Source organism: Nannospalax galili, unplaced genomic scaffold (genome assembly GCF_000622305.1).
Source record: "Nannospalax galili isolate Female #2095 unplaced genomic scaffold, S.galili_v1.0 scaffold134, whole genome shotgun sequence".
NCBI classification, from domain to species: Eukaryota; Metazoa; Chordata; class Mammalia; order Rodentia; family Spalacidae; genus Nannospalax; species Nannospalax galili.
This window is the reverse complement of record NW_008335593.1, coordinates 1,272,498-1,286,402: the sequence shown is the minus strand read 5'-3', so window position 1 is coordinate 1,286,402 and position 13,905 is coordinate 1,272,498. Positions and strand designations below refer to the sequence as shown.

At 51.0% G+C, this 13,905-nt stretch overlaps 1 protein-coding gene across 4 annotated transcripts; it reads right to left on the bottom strand.

The window, feature by feature from the left end:
* Window positions 1–348: 348 nt before the first annotated feature.
* Window positions 349–13,097, bottom strand: Cln8 (CLN8 transmembrane ER and ERGIC protein). 4 transcript variants are annotated; one of them, XM_017797479.2, is made up of 3 exons: window positions 12,980–13,097; window positions 5,756–6,413; window positions 1,962–2,285 (listed from the first exon to the last, which is right to left on the bottom strand). In XM_017797479.2, the coding sequence occupies exons 2-3, from the start codon at window positions 6,296–6,298 to the stop codon at window positions 1,962–1,964; spliced, it is 867 nt and encodes a 288-aa protein (XP_017652968.1). In that variant the 5' UTR covers window positions 6,299–6,413; window positions 12,980–13,097. The 4 variants fall into 4 exon arrangements, with proteins under 4 accessions (XP_029418086.1, XP_017652968.1, XP_008828681.1 ...); XM_008830459.3 differs by lacking the exon at window positions 12,980–13,097 and adding an exon at window positions 12,184–12,323; XM_029562225.1 differs by lacking the exon at window positions 12,980–13,097 and adding an exon at window positions 6,841–7,006.
* Between the last annotated feature and the right edge of the window lie 808 nt (window positions 13,098–13,905).

The window sequence follows — 13,905 nt, the reverse complement described above, 5'->3', positions numbered from 1 at the left end:
CTCCACTCTCCCTTACTCTGGGCTCTCAGCACGGATCCGTTGAGTTGGTGAGGTCTGAGAGCCCGAGCTTAAGCCTGAATAAACCATAAACCTTTGCTTTTGCATTTTGGTGTGTTGGGTCCTCGGTGGTCTTTTTGGGGTCCAGTGGATGAGGTACAACACTTAAAGGCAAAAGATGCAAAATAAAGCATGAGGTCCTGACCCTAGTGAAGACCAGAGAAAAGTAGCTCAATTTTCCAACTGCATTCTGGTCACATGAAGACCCGTCCGCATTCTGGCCACAAGAAGACCTGTCCACATTCTGGACACACAGCATTCTGAAGAACTCAAAACAGTGAGGGAATGGCATGGGTTTGGGTTCTGTACACAGCAGTCACTTTATTAAACTTCTGCCCAGTTGAAAACTACCAACTATTGCTGGTGCCTCAAGAAAGGGTTTGACAAAGCAGATATAGGAGCTCCAAGTTTCCAGTTGGTAATCTTGGAGACACAATTAAGCAATGTCTTATAATTAAATAAATAGGTACTATACATCTTTTGTTTTTTTCAGTCTTTTTGAGACAGGGTCTCCCTGTAGCCCCAGCTGTCCTGGAACTCACTATGTAGACCAGGCCGGCCTTGAACTCACAGAGATCTGCCTGCCTCTGCCTCCCAAGTGCTGGGATTAAAGGCGTGCGCCACCACGCCTGGCTGTACTATGCATCTTGATAAAGTTAAAGCACTAGTAATCAAACAGGCTGAGGCCCATGATCCTCACACATGACTGTCATGAGCAAACACCTTTTCAAAGTAGTTTTGCTAAAAATAAACTGTACTTTAACTGTAGACTCACGGTGAATAGTTTGTGTGTCTGTCAACATCTCTGCTAGCCGGTGTCTGGAGGTCCCATCCACCAACAGCAAAGAACAACTTGCCTATAGTTATGTGGGGCAACTGTCTGTTCTGGGCTCTAGTTCTCAGGTGGAGCGTCTCTGGGTCCAGGATTCCTGCACAGCACACAAAGTCACCAATGACCTGCCTTAAAATTTACAGAGTAGAATGGGGGCTCCCACCTCAGAACTCAGGGCTAGGCCAGCCACTTTTGGACAATTTGGTCAATTAAAAATAGCTCTAAAAATCTCAGTTGTGTCAATAAAGAAATATCCAATAAACATTCTCATTTTAAAATAGGTAAAATATGTTAATAGGCTCCTTGATTGAAAAAGGAAAAGTACACGAGTTCAGAGCCTGTGCCATCCAGGGTGCATGGGTGAGTTCTAGGGCTCCTGACAAGAACTCTTCACTGGGCTGTGTCCTTCTGCCACTTGCCACTAGATGGTGCTGCTGCCCAGCAGATTTAAATATTCTACAACATGCTGGAAAATTTTAACAAATGTTAGCAAATCACATTACTTTCTTAGGATGATTCTTTACAACTAAAATGAACATGACTTCCAAATAAGGCGGCAGACTGTGAGCATGTTGACTCATCCACACCCGCAGTCAAGTATTCAGACAGGCCTGGTCCTCCTCAGCAAACCAGGCCACTGCAGCTCCTTCCCTGATGCTGACTCACGCAGCAGAGTGAGAGTGAGGATCAAACACCTCCTGACGGTAAACCAAATCCCCAGTAACACTTCATGGCTACTTTAGAATTAATACTAATACACAAATTAGTACATTACCTGATCTAAACTCATTCACAACTTTGTTCTTTTTTTTGTTTTTTTGAGACAGGGTCTCCCTGTAGCCCCAGCTGGCCTGGAACTCCCTATGTAGACCAGGCTGACCTTGAACTCACAAAGATCCGCCTGCCTCGCCTGCCTCTGCCTCCCGAGTGCTGGACTAAAGGTGTGCGCCACCATGCCCGGCTACATTCACAACTTTGAAAGTCAGTCTCTACAGCGCTTTGCAGAACCCCGGAACCAGGATACCAGATATCGTGGTCCACTGGGCAGCACAGTCCACCCGGGACCTGGGCGCTACAGCCTCTTCTTCTGTGGCACTTGACCATTGGTTCTTCCCTGCCAGCCGCCCTTGGCTTTGGGCTGTGAAAAGTTCCAATCCACAGGATTGAGAAGTTGCTGGGTCTTCTTGTGTGTCCAGTAGGGGTTAATGATGAGTGTGAGCAGGGCCAGCCCGAAAAGGAACAGTGCAAAGTGGGGCAGGTACAGGCTGCTGACAAAGTCACTCCAGTGCCAGAAGCACACCCACCACATGTGGTAGGTGAGGATCATGCGGCAGTGGAACATGTGGATCATCAGCCACTGGTTGACTTTCCAGAACAGGGAGTCTGACCAGCCAGCCTGCAGACAGAACAAATGGAGGTATCATTACAACACGCTGTGCCAGCAGCTCATCTTGGTCCCTCTTCCCTAAAGCAAATCCAATCTTTCTATCTTGAATTTGTACACGTCATAAAAGTAAACAGGTTCTGTGTATGCAGTAACAGCAGACATGTGGGGCAGTTTGATGGAACACAAGACCTGTCTCTTTAGCACCTTTAACTCAGACAGCCTTGGATGAAGGCCAGAATGGACTTGTTGAAACAGGACACTATCCAGTGAAGCAGGTTTGCAGTTGTGGCTGAAGCTAAGCAGCACTTAGTATCTCAGACCTAAGACATGAAGCCAAGTCAGGCCTTCCACAGAGGCCAGGCCTCCCCCAGAGACCACGCACTTCCTGGCACTGGCCTTCCAGCCTCCTCCGACTGCCAAGCTCAGCACAGATGTGGCTGCAGCTCCTTCCCAGGCAGGACTGGACATTACCTGCACGGTCAAAAGGAAACTCAGAGGTTGGACTCAGGGGCTCAGGAAGGGAAGGGACAGGCTACGGTTCTGCAGCAGGGCTACTGAGGTCTCAGGAAAGGCTCATTATGAAGCTGTGTCACGTCCCCTCCAAGTGTACCCTGAACCAACTTCTAAACTCACCAATCAACTGCTCTCAAGATACATAAAAATGCCATCACATGCTTTGACATCCCCAGAGGTGGAGTCAATGACTTAAGGGATGCCCTTGAGAGTGTAAAGGAAATAGACTAAGAAAAACAGCTTATATTGCGCCAAATGTTGTGAATCTGCCCAAAAATAATTTCATAAAATATTTGGATCATGTGCTACCTGAGATGCACCACGCTCTTAGTTAATACCAGTGATGATATCATCAGCATCCTTGAATAAAACTGCACAAACAGGCTGGAGAGATGGCTCAGTGGTTAAGAGCACTGGCTGCTCTTGCAGAGGACCCAGGTTCAATTCCCAGCACCCACATGGAAGCGAACAACTGTCCATAAGTCCAGTTCCAGGGAAATCCAACACCCTCTTCTAACCTCCTTGGGCATCGGAGGGCAAAGGTGCACTTTAGACACATGCAGGCAATACACTCATACACATAAAAAAATATTAAAATATGGGCCTGGAGAGATGGCTCAGTGGTTAAGAACACTGCTGTTCTTGCAGAAGACCCAAGTTTGAATCCCAGCACCCACAAGGCAACCAACAACTGTCCATAACTCCAGTTCCAGGGGATCCGACAGCCTCTTCTGTCCTCCGTGGGCACTGCACAACACCGGTACACTTACCTACATGCAGGCAACACACACATACACATAAAAATAATAAAATATTTTTTTAAATATTAAAATAAATAAATATTTTAAAAACTGCACAAACAACGGCTTTCCCAGGTTGGGAGCAAGCGCACCTGTAATCCCAGAACTCAGGAGGCTGAGACGACAGGACTGCCATGAGGTCAAAGTCAGCCAAGGCTAGACAGCAAACCCTGTCCCATTAAAACAAAAACCCTTATGCTGTAACCCCCTATCTTTGGTCTTGATTTATAACCTTTAGTTCTGATCAAGTCAGACCTTCATGACATTATTAGATCCTAATGGGCCTGGAAACTGCTGTGCAGACCAGGCTGGCCTCAATGTCACAAAGATTTACCTGTCTCGGCCTCCTGAGTACAAATTCCCATATTTTAGACACAGGAGTTTCTTGTAACATAACACTTAGTAGTACTTGAACTAGAACACCACCAAAAAGCTCTGTAGACGCACTGACTCCAAGTTGTCTTGATTAGGATGTAATGTTCTATGGTAGGGCTGCTGGCATGGTGCAGTTACCTTGAGTGTAGTGAAGAGTGGTGTGTGGGCAGCCTTCTCCACCCTGCACAAACAGCACCCTAACAGCAAGGGCTAGTGCACAACACCCTTTGGTAAAGCCTCTCTGTCACAGAGCTCATGGGGGGGGGGCAGTGTCTGCTTTTGTTTTCATATCAACTGACCAAACATCTCAGCATGGCCTTCAAGAACCTCGTGATCTGTCTGTTGAGCTACTTTCTGAAGATCTGTGTTTCCAGTATCAGAGCAATGTGTGGGCAGAGGGCTGGGCCAAACAAAGCAGCCCCCCCCCACCACATGCTACCCTTCACCCCATGGGACGCCCGTGCTCAAGCCACACAAATAGGGAAATCTCAGTCCTTCATCCACACAGAGAAAACGGAATAACGGCAGGGGGAGACAGGCTGCTGATGGGATTCCTGTCCTGGGCTCACCCTCCTCTGCCCAGCATGGAGCTCTGAGTTGCTGGGGGCATGTCAGGGTTCTCTTTTCCTCCTCCTCCTTGGTGAAGGTTTGAGACAGGGTCTCACTATGTAGTCCAAGCTGTCCTCAAACTTCAGCTCTTCCTGCCTCAGCCACCCAAGGGCTGGGATTACAGGTATACCCCACCATGCCTGGAATAACGTACTGTGCCATAAAAGATGACAAGAATCTATGCTAAAAATGTTAGATTAACACTGACATTCTGACATCAAACTGAGCATCATAATCACATATGGAAGATACACATTAAAAGGGGGTTTTGTGGTTTTTGGTTTAAAATATTTTTGAGACACGGTTTCACTATGGAGCTGAGTCTGGCCTCAAAATCAAACTCACTTCTATTGCTCAGAGAGCCCTCAAACTTGCAGTCCTCCTTCTCAGCCTTCTGAGTCCTGGGATTATAGACAGAAACCACCACATGTCCGGCTAAAAGAACACATCATCAAAAACAAAAGGAAGTGGTGCACAAATCACTTGCTTGGTACCAGCAACCCAGGTCACTGGCTGATGAGCCAGATGAGACCACATGGCTCACCCTACACGGCATGGGAGGAACAGGCCAGACCCATGAGAGGGGAGAGTGAAGGCAGTGAGTGGGACACAGACCCACCAGCCTTTATCAAAATCAAAACCCTAAACGTAAGTACATACGCATACCTATCAGTTTAGAATTATTGTAAGCATGAAGTTAAAATGATGTTCTCTGAGACTGGAGAGATGGCTCAGCAGTTAAGAGCACTAACTGCTCTTGCAGAGGATCTGGGTTCAGTTCCCAGCATCTACATGGTGGTGAACAACCACTAGATTCTCCAGTTCCAGGGGATTCGGCACCCTCTTCTGGCCTTTTCAGGCATTGCACACCCTGGGTGCACTTACATACATGCAGGCAAAGCACTCATACACATTAAAAAATAAATAAAAATAATGAACAATGTCTTCTAGGACGTATAACACTAGTGACTGAGTCTTAAGAGCCACTGATCTTTCTTTTAACTCTGACTTAAATGTAAGAAACCAGATTCAGCCAGATAATGTCTCACTGTACAGTACACCAAAGTCAGTTGCTGATGGCCTTATGGCAGGTCCTAGAGACACTCCAACCAATGGACAACTGTGCAAAGCTCCCTGCTCCACCCACAGATATTGGACCCCCTCCCCCTGAGGATCACTCACCTTCAGGAGCATCCAGGAAACACAGGTGAAGGGTGTGCTCATCTCTAGGAGCAACGTGGTCATGGCTAGATAGTGACCAGCTCTGAGATTGACCATTGAGCCAAGAAACCCAAGAAAGGCAAAGAGGTGGTGGACAACCAAAAATAAGTCAAAAGTCCTGAAGAACAGGTTGGACAGGTGAACAGCCACATTTTCAAAGAAGAAGAAGCCGGTAGCCGTGGTGATGTGAAACCAGCACCAGTTCTGCTGGCCAAGTGCTTTGTCAGCTTGGAGCACAGGGTCCCCCAGCAGAGCCCACAGACCTGCAGTCGTGCTCTGCACACCGAAGACGGCCCGAGTGGCTGCCAGGTTCCAGAAGACCTTCTCTCTGGCTACCAGAGAGCGGTAGGTGGCATTCAGAGAGGATGATAGCTGGTGGCAGACCACAAAGACGCCCAGGTAGAAGACAAAGCCAGCTACTGCCAGCGTTGAACGGATCCTCCAGGAAGCATAGTCCAGGTCAAAGACACTCTCAGCCGTGGCGTCACTGCTCACAGGACTCATGGTCTTCGACAGGACACCAGGGGAGCCCCAGAGCCAATGCTAGGCTGCTAAGCCTGACCCGACTCCTCACTGTCAGTACAGTTGTGTCCAGGATCTTCAGGCCTCCATCCTCAACCTGAAGAAGAAAGAACATTCACCTTGTGCTGACTCAGCAGGAGTAGGACATGTCACTGCCCCTGCAGGGCAAAGGCATGGGGTATTTCTCTGAAGGCTGTTCCTTATTCACATGCACTTACAAAGATACACACACAACAAGGTAACTTCTACAGGCAACACAGGTCAAAGATGAAGCTGAGAGCAGCTCAGACAACAGAAAGGAGGAACATTGGAACACAGCACCAGTTCTCTTCACATAGTACCGCACAGTTGAGGGTCTAGCCTTCTGGGCAGTCTGTGATAAGCTACATATTTCACAGAGGCCACAGGATAAAGCACATCTAAATAATGGCACTGGAATAGCCTCTGTTGAGGTCTCTGATGTCTAGAACCTGAGATAAGATCATCTCTTTGGTGCTGCAGTGTTTGGTGTTAATGAACCATACCATGGTTCAGTCACTGCCAATGCAGACATGGGGCCAGGCACACTGGGTTCAAATCCTACTTCTGCATGTACTGGCCATGTGGTCTTTGGACTTCTCTGGGACTGAGTTTCCTCAGGTGAGCAGGCTGTGAGCACCGGAGAGCAGTGGAGGCTGCAGGGCTGAAGCAAGGTCTGGGTGTAGGTTGAGGTTTCCTAATCTGGAACATTCTAAGAATTGAAACTTTTGGTGATAGTTGTTCACTTGTTCTACAGTTCACAGTAAGAGCCTTTCCTGTGCTGCTTTTCTCTACTTTAGATCCTTGGTGAAGACCCTGGCAGGGCTTCCAGAAGAAATCTGGACATCTGCCTGGGACCAACAGGTCTTCGGGGACACCACTTACTTTCTTGGTCTCCCCTCAACTTCGCCTACGTCTTGCTTCATGCTATAGCCTTTGAGTTCTAAGTGCTTACCTCCGGGCTGGTGCAGATGTGTCTCCTGTCCCTGCCCCCCACCAGTTAAGTTCATTTGTTCTAGAACCCTCTAGACTGGGGAGAAACACCAGCACTAGGAAAGGTAGTGCTGCAAGGTCCAGGGGGACTCACATGCCCTCTATGGCCACCTGGGCTGCACGCTAGCTGCTCACGTGGCCCCAACCTGTACATCGGCCTGGTGAGGGCAAGGTTGTGGCATCTGTGATCTTCATTATCTCCACTGCCTGAAACAAGGCCCAGCACGGCAGGCTCTCATGATATACTTGACTACATGCAGATTCTGAACTGTGCTTAAATGGCTAGAGGTACCTAAGTCAGACCTGTTTTGTTTCTGTAACTGGGAAAGCCGGTGCCTCAAGACTGGAGTCTGCCTACTGGCCTTGCACACACAGAACCAGCATGTAAAGGCAGTCACAGAAAGCCAGCCTCAGAAGCCAGCCCTTCTGATCCCCCAGCAAGGCAGGCACACCCTGACCACACTTCTGAGGGACTTCTTGTACCCACAGTGGGGACTGGAGCAGAGCAGAGCTGACCCTCACTGTGGGAGGCTCCAGCATTGACTGAACCATGGGGCAGCAGGGTAGAGGTCTGCAAGCACTCTGATAGCTGTCTGCACTAAATCATCCAGGCTCTGTGGCTGCAGAAAGCACCAGCTCGTGCAAGCCGGTGCAGTCACTAGTGCTAGGGCCCATCCCAAAGGACAAAATCCCAGAAGTGGTTTTCCTCTAGATTTAAGGCAGGCTAGAGCCATGCGAACACAATGCTCACAGTCACATTTCCTGGAATTCTGGGAGCTCCATGACACTGTCCCGGGTTTTCAGGGCACATGGAAGTGCTCTCTGGAGGTGGACAACCTGGAGGCTGCCCTGTCCACAACTAACACCTCCTGGCTCATGCATCTGCTCATTACAGCAATACTCTAGTCTATTTGCACATTTCCAACAATTCTAAAAGCTACTCTGTACTCAAACTGAATTTAACACTGTCCCATGGGGCTGGAAAACCTGGCCTGGGGATGAGTCTGCACTTTTTGCTTGCTTTATGAGAAGGAAGCTGTCCTTGAAAGCATGATCCTCCTGCACAGCTGGGTACTTCACACCTCCTAACCCAGGTACATTAAAGCCAAGTCTAGTGCTAGGAAAGAAGTCAGCTCTTCCAGGCTGGAGGAAAACAGAGGCCTCCTCACAAACACCGAAAGCAACCCACTTAAAGGTTACCCTGCACAAAACTGCCAACTGCTGACACACAGGCCCTCTAACATCCTAGCTTGCACTTTCTACTAGGCAGTCATGAGACCGGTTACTAGTTCCCATTTTGTGTGACTGCACCACTGTGGTAAGACTCAGAGCTTCCGTGGGTTTTTTTCCTAAACATGGGCAGCCCCAACTCTTGACAAGCTCTGTATGTAGTCTACCTTCTGAAGACAGCAGTGGGAGTCCCACTTCAGCCAGTTGTTTGCTCAGGGTGGGAGGAACTCCAGACCACAGGGACCAGAGGATCAATGAGTCCAGCGCGGTGGGTTCAACCCCTGGTTCCATGGTTGAGAACAAAGTTAGTTTCTTCCTTAGCTGCACTGAGCCCGTGTCTATCCCTAGAAATAAGACCTACACAGAAATACAGGGTAGCAGGGCAGGAAGCACCTATGTGTCAGGCACATTCAACTGGTGTGTCTAATTTTCAGCAGTTTAGAAAGGATGGCTCCAGTCTTCAGGGAATCTTTTAGAGACAGGACAGATGACTGACACAAATACAGCAAAGCCAGAGTGACGATCAGCTGGCTCTCCTGAGCATCCCTGAACAGGTGCCAATTAGACAACAGAAATAATTATAAACACCCAGCTGCCTGTGGTCTCACACGCCTTTAATCCCAGGTGGATCTCTGAGAGTGAGACCAGCCTGGTCTAGCCAGTGTGTTCCAGGCAGACTGGGGATACAGGGAGACCCTGTTTCAAAAAGACCAAAAAAAAAAAAAACAAAACCAAAAACAAAGCCAGACTCCTCATCACCCACCAACCCCTCTCACCACTTCCCTCATGCTGGTTGTGCTCAGACCTCCTGTGTGTTCTCATACAGCTGTATGCAGAGGGCTTTGGGCCAGCATACGCTGTCTGTGGAACAGCACCAATCAGCATCCTCCAAACTCATCTTCCTTAGTCATGATAGTAAAAGGCCAGGATCCTGCCACAAGGCCCCTGACACAGGGATCCAGCTGGACAGTGCCCCCCAAACCAAGAGTGCTGCAGAGCCGTGCTGGTGCCTCTGCAATCACAGCTGTGGCTCACCCAGAGTCACTGGGCAGAGGCACAGGCACAGCGGCACAACCGCAGGGATCTCACACCAGTACAGAGTGAGCTCCAGTTCCCTTTTGCATTTATTTCTGCTCCTCAACCTGACCACATCCCTCTCACCTTAGAAAGGCAAAAATGGACACTGGGGTCATCAACACTGCCCTGCTGCCTGCTTCACACCAAGCCAACTTGAGGACTTCCTCACTGCATGCTGGCCTGCACAGGAGCCCGAAAGAGCTGCCAACTACCCTCAGAGGGTCCCTGTAGCGGGATCCCTAGACTCAGCAAGTCTCCGTGTCTTTGGGAAAAACGTTTCCCCGAAAGTTATTTTATCTGTAACAGTGGTCTCAGCTCTATTTTATTGAAATGTGCCTTTAAAATAAAATCTGAGTATATACAACCAAGACTGTTAGCCCAGTGCTGCAAGTGTGGCAAGGGGCATGTTGAGGAAGCTGGGATTCAGTGTCTACCTGGGCCTTTCATCTGCCTGGCCTCACCTGTGAGCTCTTCCCGGTTGCAAGGGATATCAGTGTTATTGTACTTGGTTAGGGTAACTGATCCCAAATTGGGAACCAAAGTCCGAGAGGAACACTGGCTGCATGCTTCCCTTCAGACCACAAAGCCTGAAGATGTCTCTTTGTTCCACGAGGGATCATCAAATACATCGCTTACCACTAACTGGGCCCAGTCACTTCATAATCTGCAAAGTCAGAGGTGACTCACAGCATTAAAGGGCTTCCCCCAGTTCCCTTTCCAAAAGAAGGAACTAGGATCCCAAAGGCCACGGCTTCCTGCACACTGGAACACTCACCAGCTTTGCATCTCACCCAGCAACCTCATCTCAGAATTCCCTTTGGTCCCCCAGCATTGAAACCCTCCCTCCTTTTGAGTTTTCTTCTGTGCAATGGCTACACTCTTCTGTGACATGACAATTTTCTTAACATGTTCAGATTCACACATGGACAGTTGAACAAAGTTTCCCCCCCCCAAAAAAATCACAAGAAATACATGTTTAACAAACTTGGAAAATATAAGCCCCAAAATACGGACGTGAAACTGTGTTATCCCCCTACCCAGGCTAAATGCGATCACTAGACTCTGGCACCTGCTGAGTCAGTCTTTTTATAGATAGAAATATTTTTCTTAATAAAAGGGGATAGAGTATACACACTTTTTACCCCATGTCTTTCTCGTTAGCAACACATTAGTAAATTTCCCATACCAATCCTCCTCCACCTGGTTCTCAGTGGGCTAAGAGACCACAATGGGACCTGTGCTCATTTACTTATCCACTGTCCTAACCCTGTTCTTCAGTTTCTATCATAAGATGTTCCATACTGAGTATCTCTGAGGTTGTCAAGAGCTATTTCATCTCTTTCTAGGGAAATGTATGTCCAGGGAGAACTTGCATAGGGCCTGGAAAGAAAGCCCAGTCTATCAGTGCTGTTTCTATAATAACCAGAGCCTGGGGGTAGGGGCAGTCTGTTAGTGCAGCTGAAGACTCAGTGGGTGTAGAGCCATCTCACACTCAATACTGACATAATCAAGTCCTTCTCTTGCTCACAATCCTAAAAAGTTTAAGGGGGGGGGCAACCAAAAAAACCCAAAGTATGAAAAGAAGTCCAGAGTGGAGAGCTACAGATTTCACATATAAAAAAGAAGCAGAAAATGGATAGCTGCAAATTCAAGCAGCACTTAGCAAATGCCACCTGTGCCCAGCCATCCTGACAAACTCTTACAGCAGTCCCCAAGGGCTCAGCACCCCTGACCTGGTGGGGAGTTCCACACTGTACTTACCTGAATCAACACCACAGCCCCAACTGCAGGACCTGCACCGGGCACTGTGTCTCGACTCTAGCTAGGGGTCCTAGCCCCCTGCACCCTGGGCTAAGGGAGCTCAGCACACCATCCTCACCTACTCATGCCCAGTGCCCTCGGGCCCTGTGTTGTCCAGTTCTGGGCCTTTTCCTCTGCTTCCATGCTGACCCCTTCCCAAACATTCCTGCCCCTGGCGCCCTGTGCTGGCCTGGCACGGCCCCTCTCCCCTACAGCCTCTCCTGGCCAGCCCCTCTCTCTGGGTACCCTCATGCGCCACAGGCCCCAGGACCTGGAGGCCACACCTGGAGGTCACCTCCTCCTGCTCTCCTCCTCCCGTTTCCACTCCCCCTCCCCCTCCTCCTGCCCCCAGGTTGCCGGTCTCTACCGACGGGTGCACGCGGTGTCCTCCGCTCCTCACCGCACTCCGGGGAGCCGAAGCCCACCCAGGGTCGGCGGGACTAGTCCGGCTCGCGCCGCCCGTGGGCCAGTCAGCTGACAGCCCGTCCCGGACACAGCACGACAGGCGGGCCCCGCGGCTCGCACTCCCCCTCCCCCTCCTCCTGCCCCCAGGTTGCCGGTCTCTACCGACGGGTGCACGCGGTGTCCTCCGCTCCTCACCGCACTCCGGGGAGCCGAAGCCCACCCAGGGTCGGCGGGACTAGTCCGGCTCGCGCCGCCCGTGGGCCAGTCAGCTGACAGCCCGTCCCGGACACAGCACGACAGGCGGGCCCCGCGGCTCGGCCTGGGGCACGGGAACCTGCGCTCACCTGGGTCCGCGCCCGGCCGGCCGGGGGACTCGGCTCCGTCCTACCCCCGGGGACGCCGGCATCTCCGTCGGCTCGGCCCTCCCACACTACGCTCGGCCGGCCGCGCACGCGCAGAGGACGGAGGCGCCCGAGGCCCCGCCCACGTCCGGGCGCCACCACTGCGGCGCGGGGGCGCGGACGGTCCCACCGGAAGGCGGCGCCACGGCCCGGTGCTGGTCCTCGACTGCTCGGCGCAGCCCAGAGAGGGTGCTCGGTGGACAGCTCGGTGCGGGCGCCCCCCCCGCCCTTCGAGGCCTCCCATGCACCCCGTGTCCATCCCCACGAGTCCCCACGGAGACACCCGCGAGACGGTCCCACCGGGGCCTTCCGTGTGGACCGGCCCCCGAGACCTTCCCCATGCACATACTCCCGCGTCGCGTGGGTCTTGAGGGGCCCCGCGGGGGGCCAAGGAACGCGCATGCGTCTCCCCCTGTTGTCACCTCGCGTGGGTGGCACCGTGGGTCCTGGGGACCCGAGCCAGCTGCAGTGTTGGGGCGTCCGTGAGGCGCGTCCCTTGCTGCAGCGGCACAGCGCTCGGTGCCGGGCTTCAAGGACTGCGCAGGAGGCCAGGGGCCGTCAGGGCCCGTGCAGCGTGGGCACAGGGTCCCTTAGAGAAAGGTGACCGAGGGTCACGTGTGGATGCTACGTGTCCCTGGGGCCCAGATAAGGCTTCTGCTCCCGCCGGGCCTGTATGCCCAGAGCTGGCCTTAGGGGAAGGGCAGAGCGCTGACCCAGTTGGCCCTGGCCACGCACCTACCAAGTATGTGGGCCACGGAGGATGGCAGTGGGTGGTGTAGACTCTCAGGGCTGGTGTCCAGGTCTTGGAGAACCGCAGCCACCTAGCAGGGCGGGAAAGCTGGCTGGAGTCCCCCTGGCCTCAACACTTCTTGTGCAATGTGGATGTAACATTGGTCAGTTGCTTTCCAAATTCCTGGCTCTTATCCAGGCAGGACGGCTTCCCACCCTAGCCTGGATTGCCAATAGGCAATCACAGAGCAGAGTCCTTCTCCAGAATCCTTTATCACATTGCCCACAACTTGAGGCAGAATATCGAGTTAGGAAATAGAGACACTAAAAGAGATAGTGTTCTGTCCATACCCCACCCGCTTCGTACTGATTCCTGTCTCCTAACACCCAGGAATTTCAACATAATTAACCAGGCCACTTGCAAAAGAATCCACTCTTTCCTAGAAACACCACAAACAAGATGATTAAAATGGCTAATGAAGTATGCCTTAGTATAAGGGTCCCTTTGATGAGTGTTTCTGTACCACCTGCAAGCCTGCACACTATGCACAAAAACAGTCTGCTCTTCAAAGACAGAATTCTGTGGATAAGAAAAATACCAGCACATACTTCCACTGACATCTAAATGTAATTGCAAATTAAGTAGCTTCTACCCACCTCTTGACACAAATAACTCTTGCTGAGACACCTAACCCACACTTAAAGTGCATCCTGCCCTTCCGCCTATTAAGCTGCCTTTGCTTTGCTCTGACTTGGACTGCGCCTGAGTAGGAACCCAGAGGCTCTGAGGGTCTTCAGGTCCCACTGCCAGCCACAGCAATTGATATTTCCAGGTGTCACTCTGACGTTGCAGTTTTGTTTTTTGTTTGTTCTTTTGTTGGTTTGGAGACAGGGTCTCCCTGTAGCCCTGGCTGTCCTGGAACTCACCACGTAGAC

Coding starts and splice junctions, on each gene's coding strand:
- Cln8 (XM_017797479.2), bottom strand. CDS start 6,298: ATGAGTCCTGTGAGCAGTGACGCCACGGCTGAGAGTGTCTTTGACCTG. Junction 2,286..5,755: donor TTTCCTGGATGCTCCTGAAG/GTGAGTGATCCT, acceptor TTCTGTCTGCAG/GCTGGCTGGTCAGACTCCCT.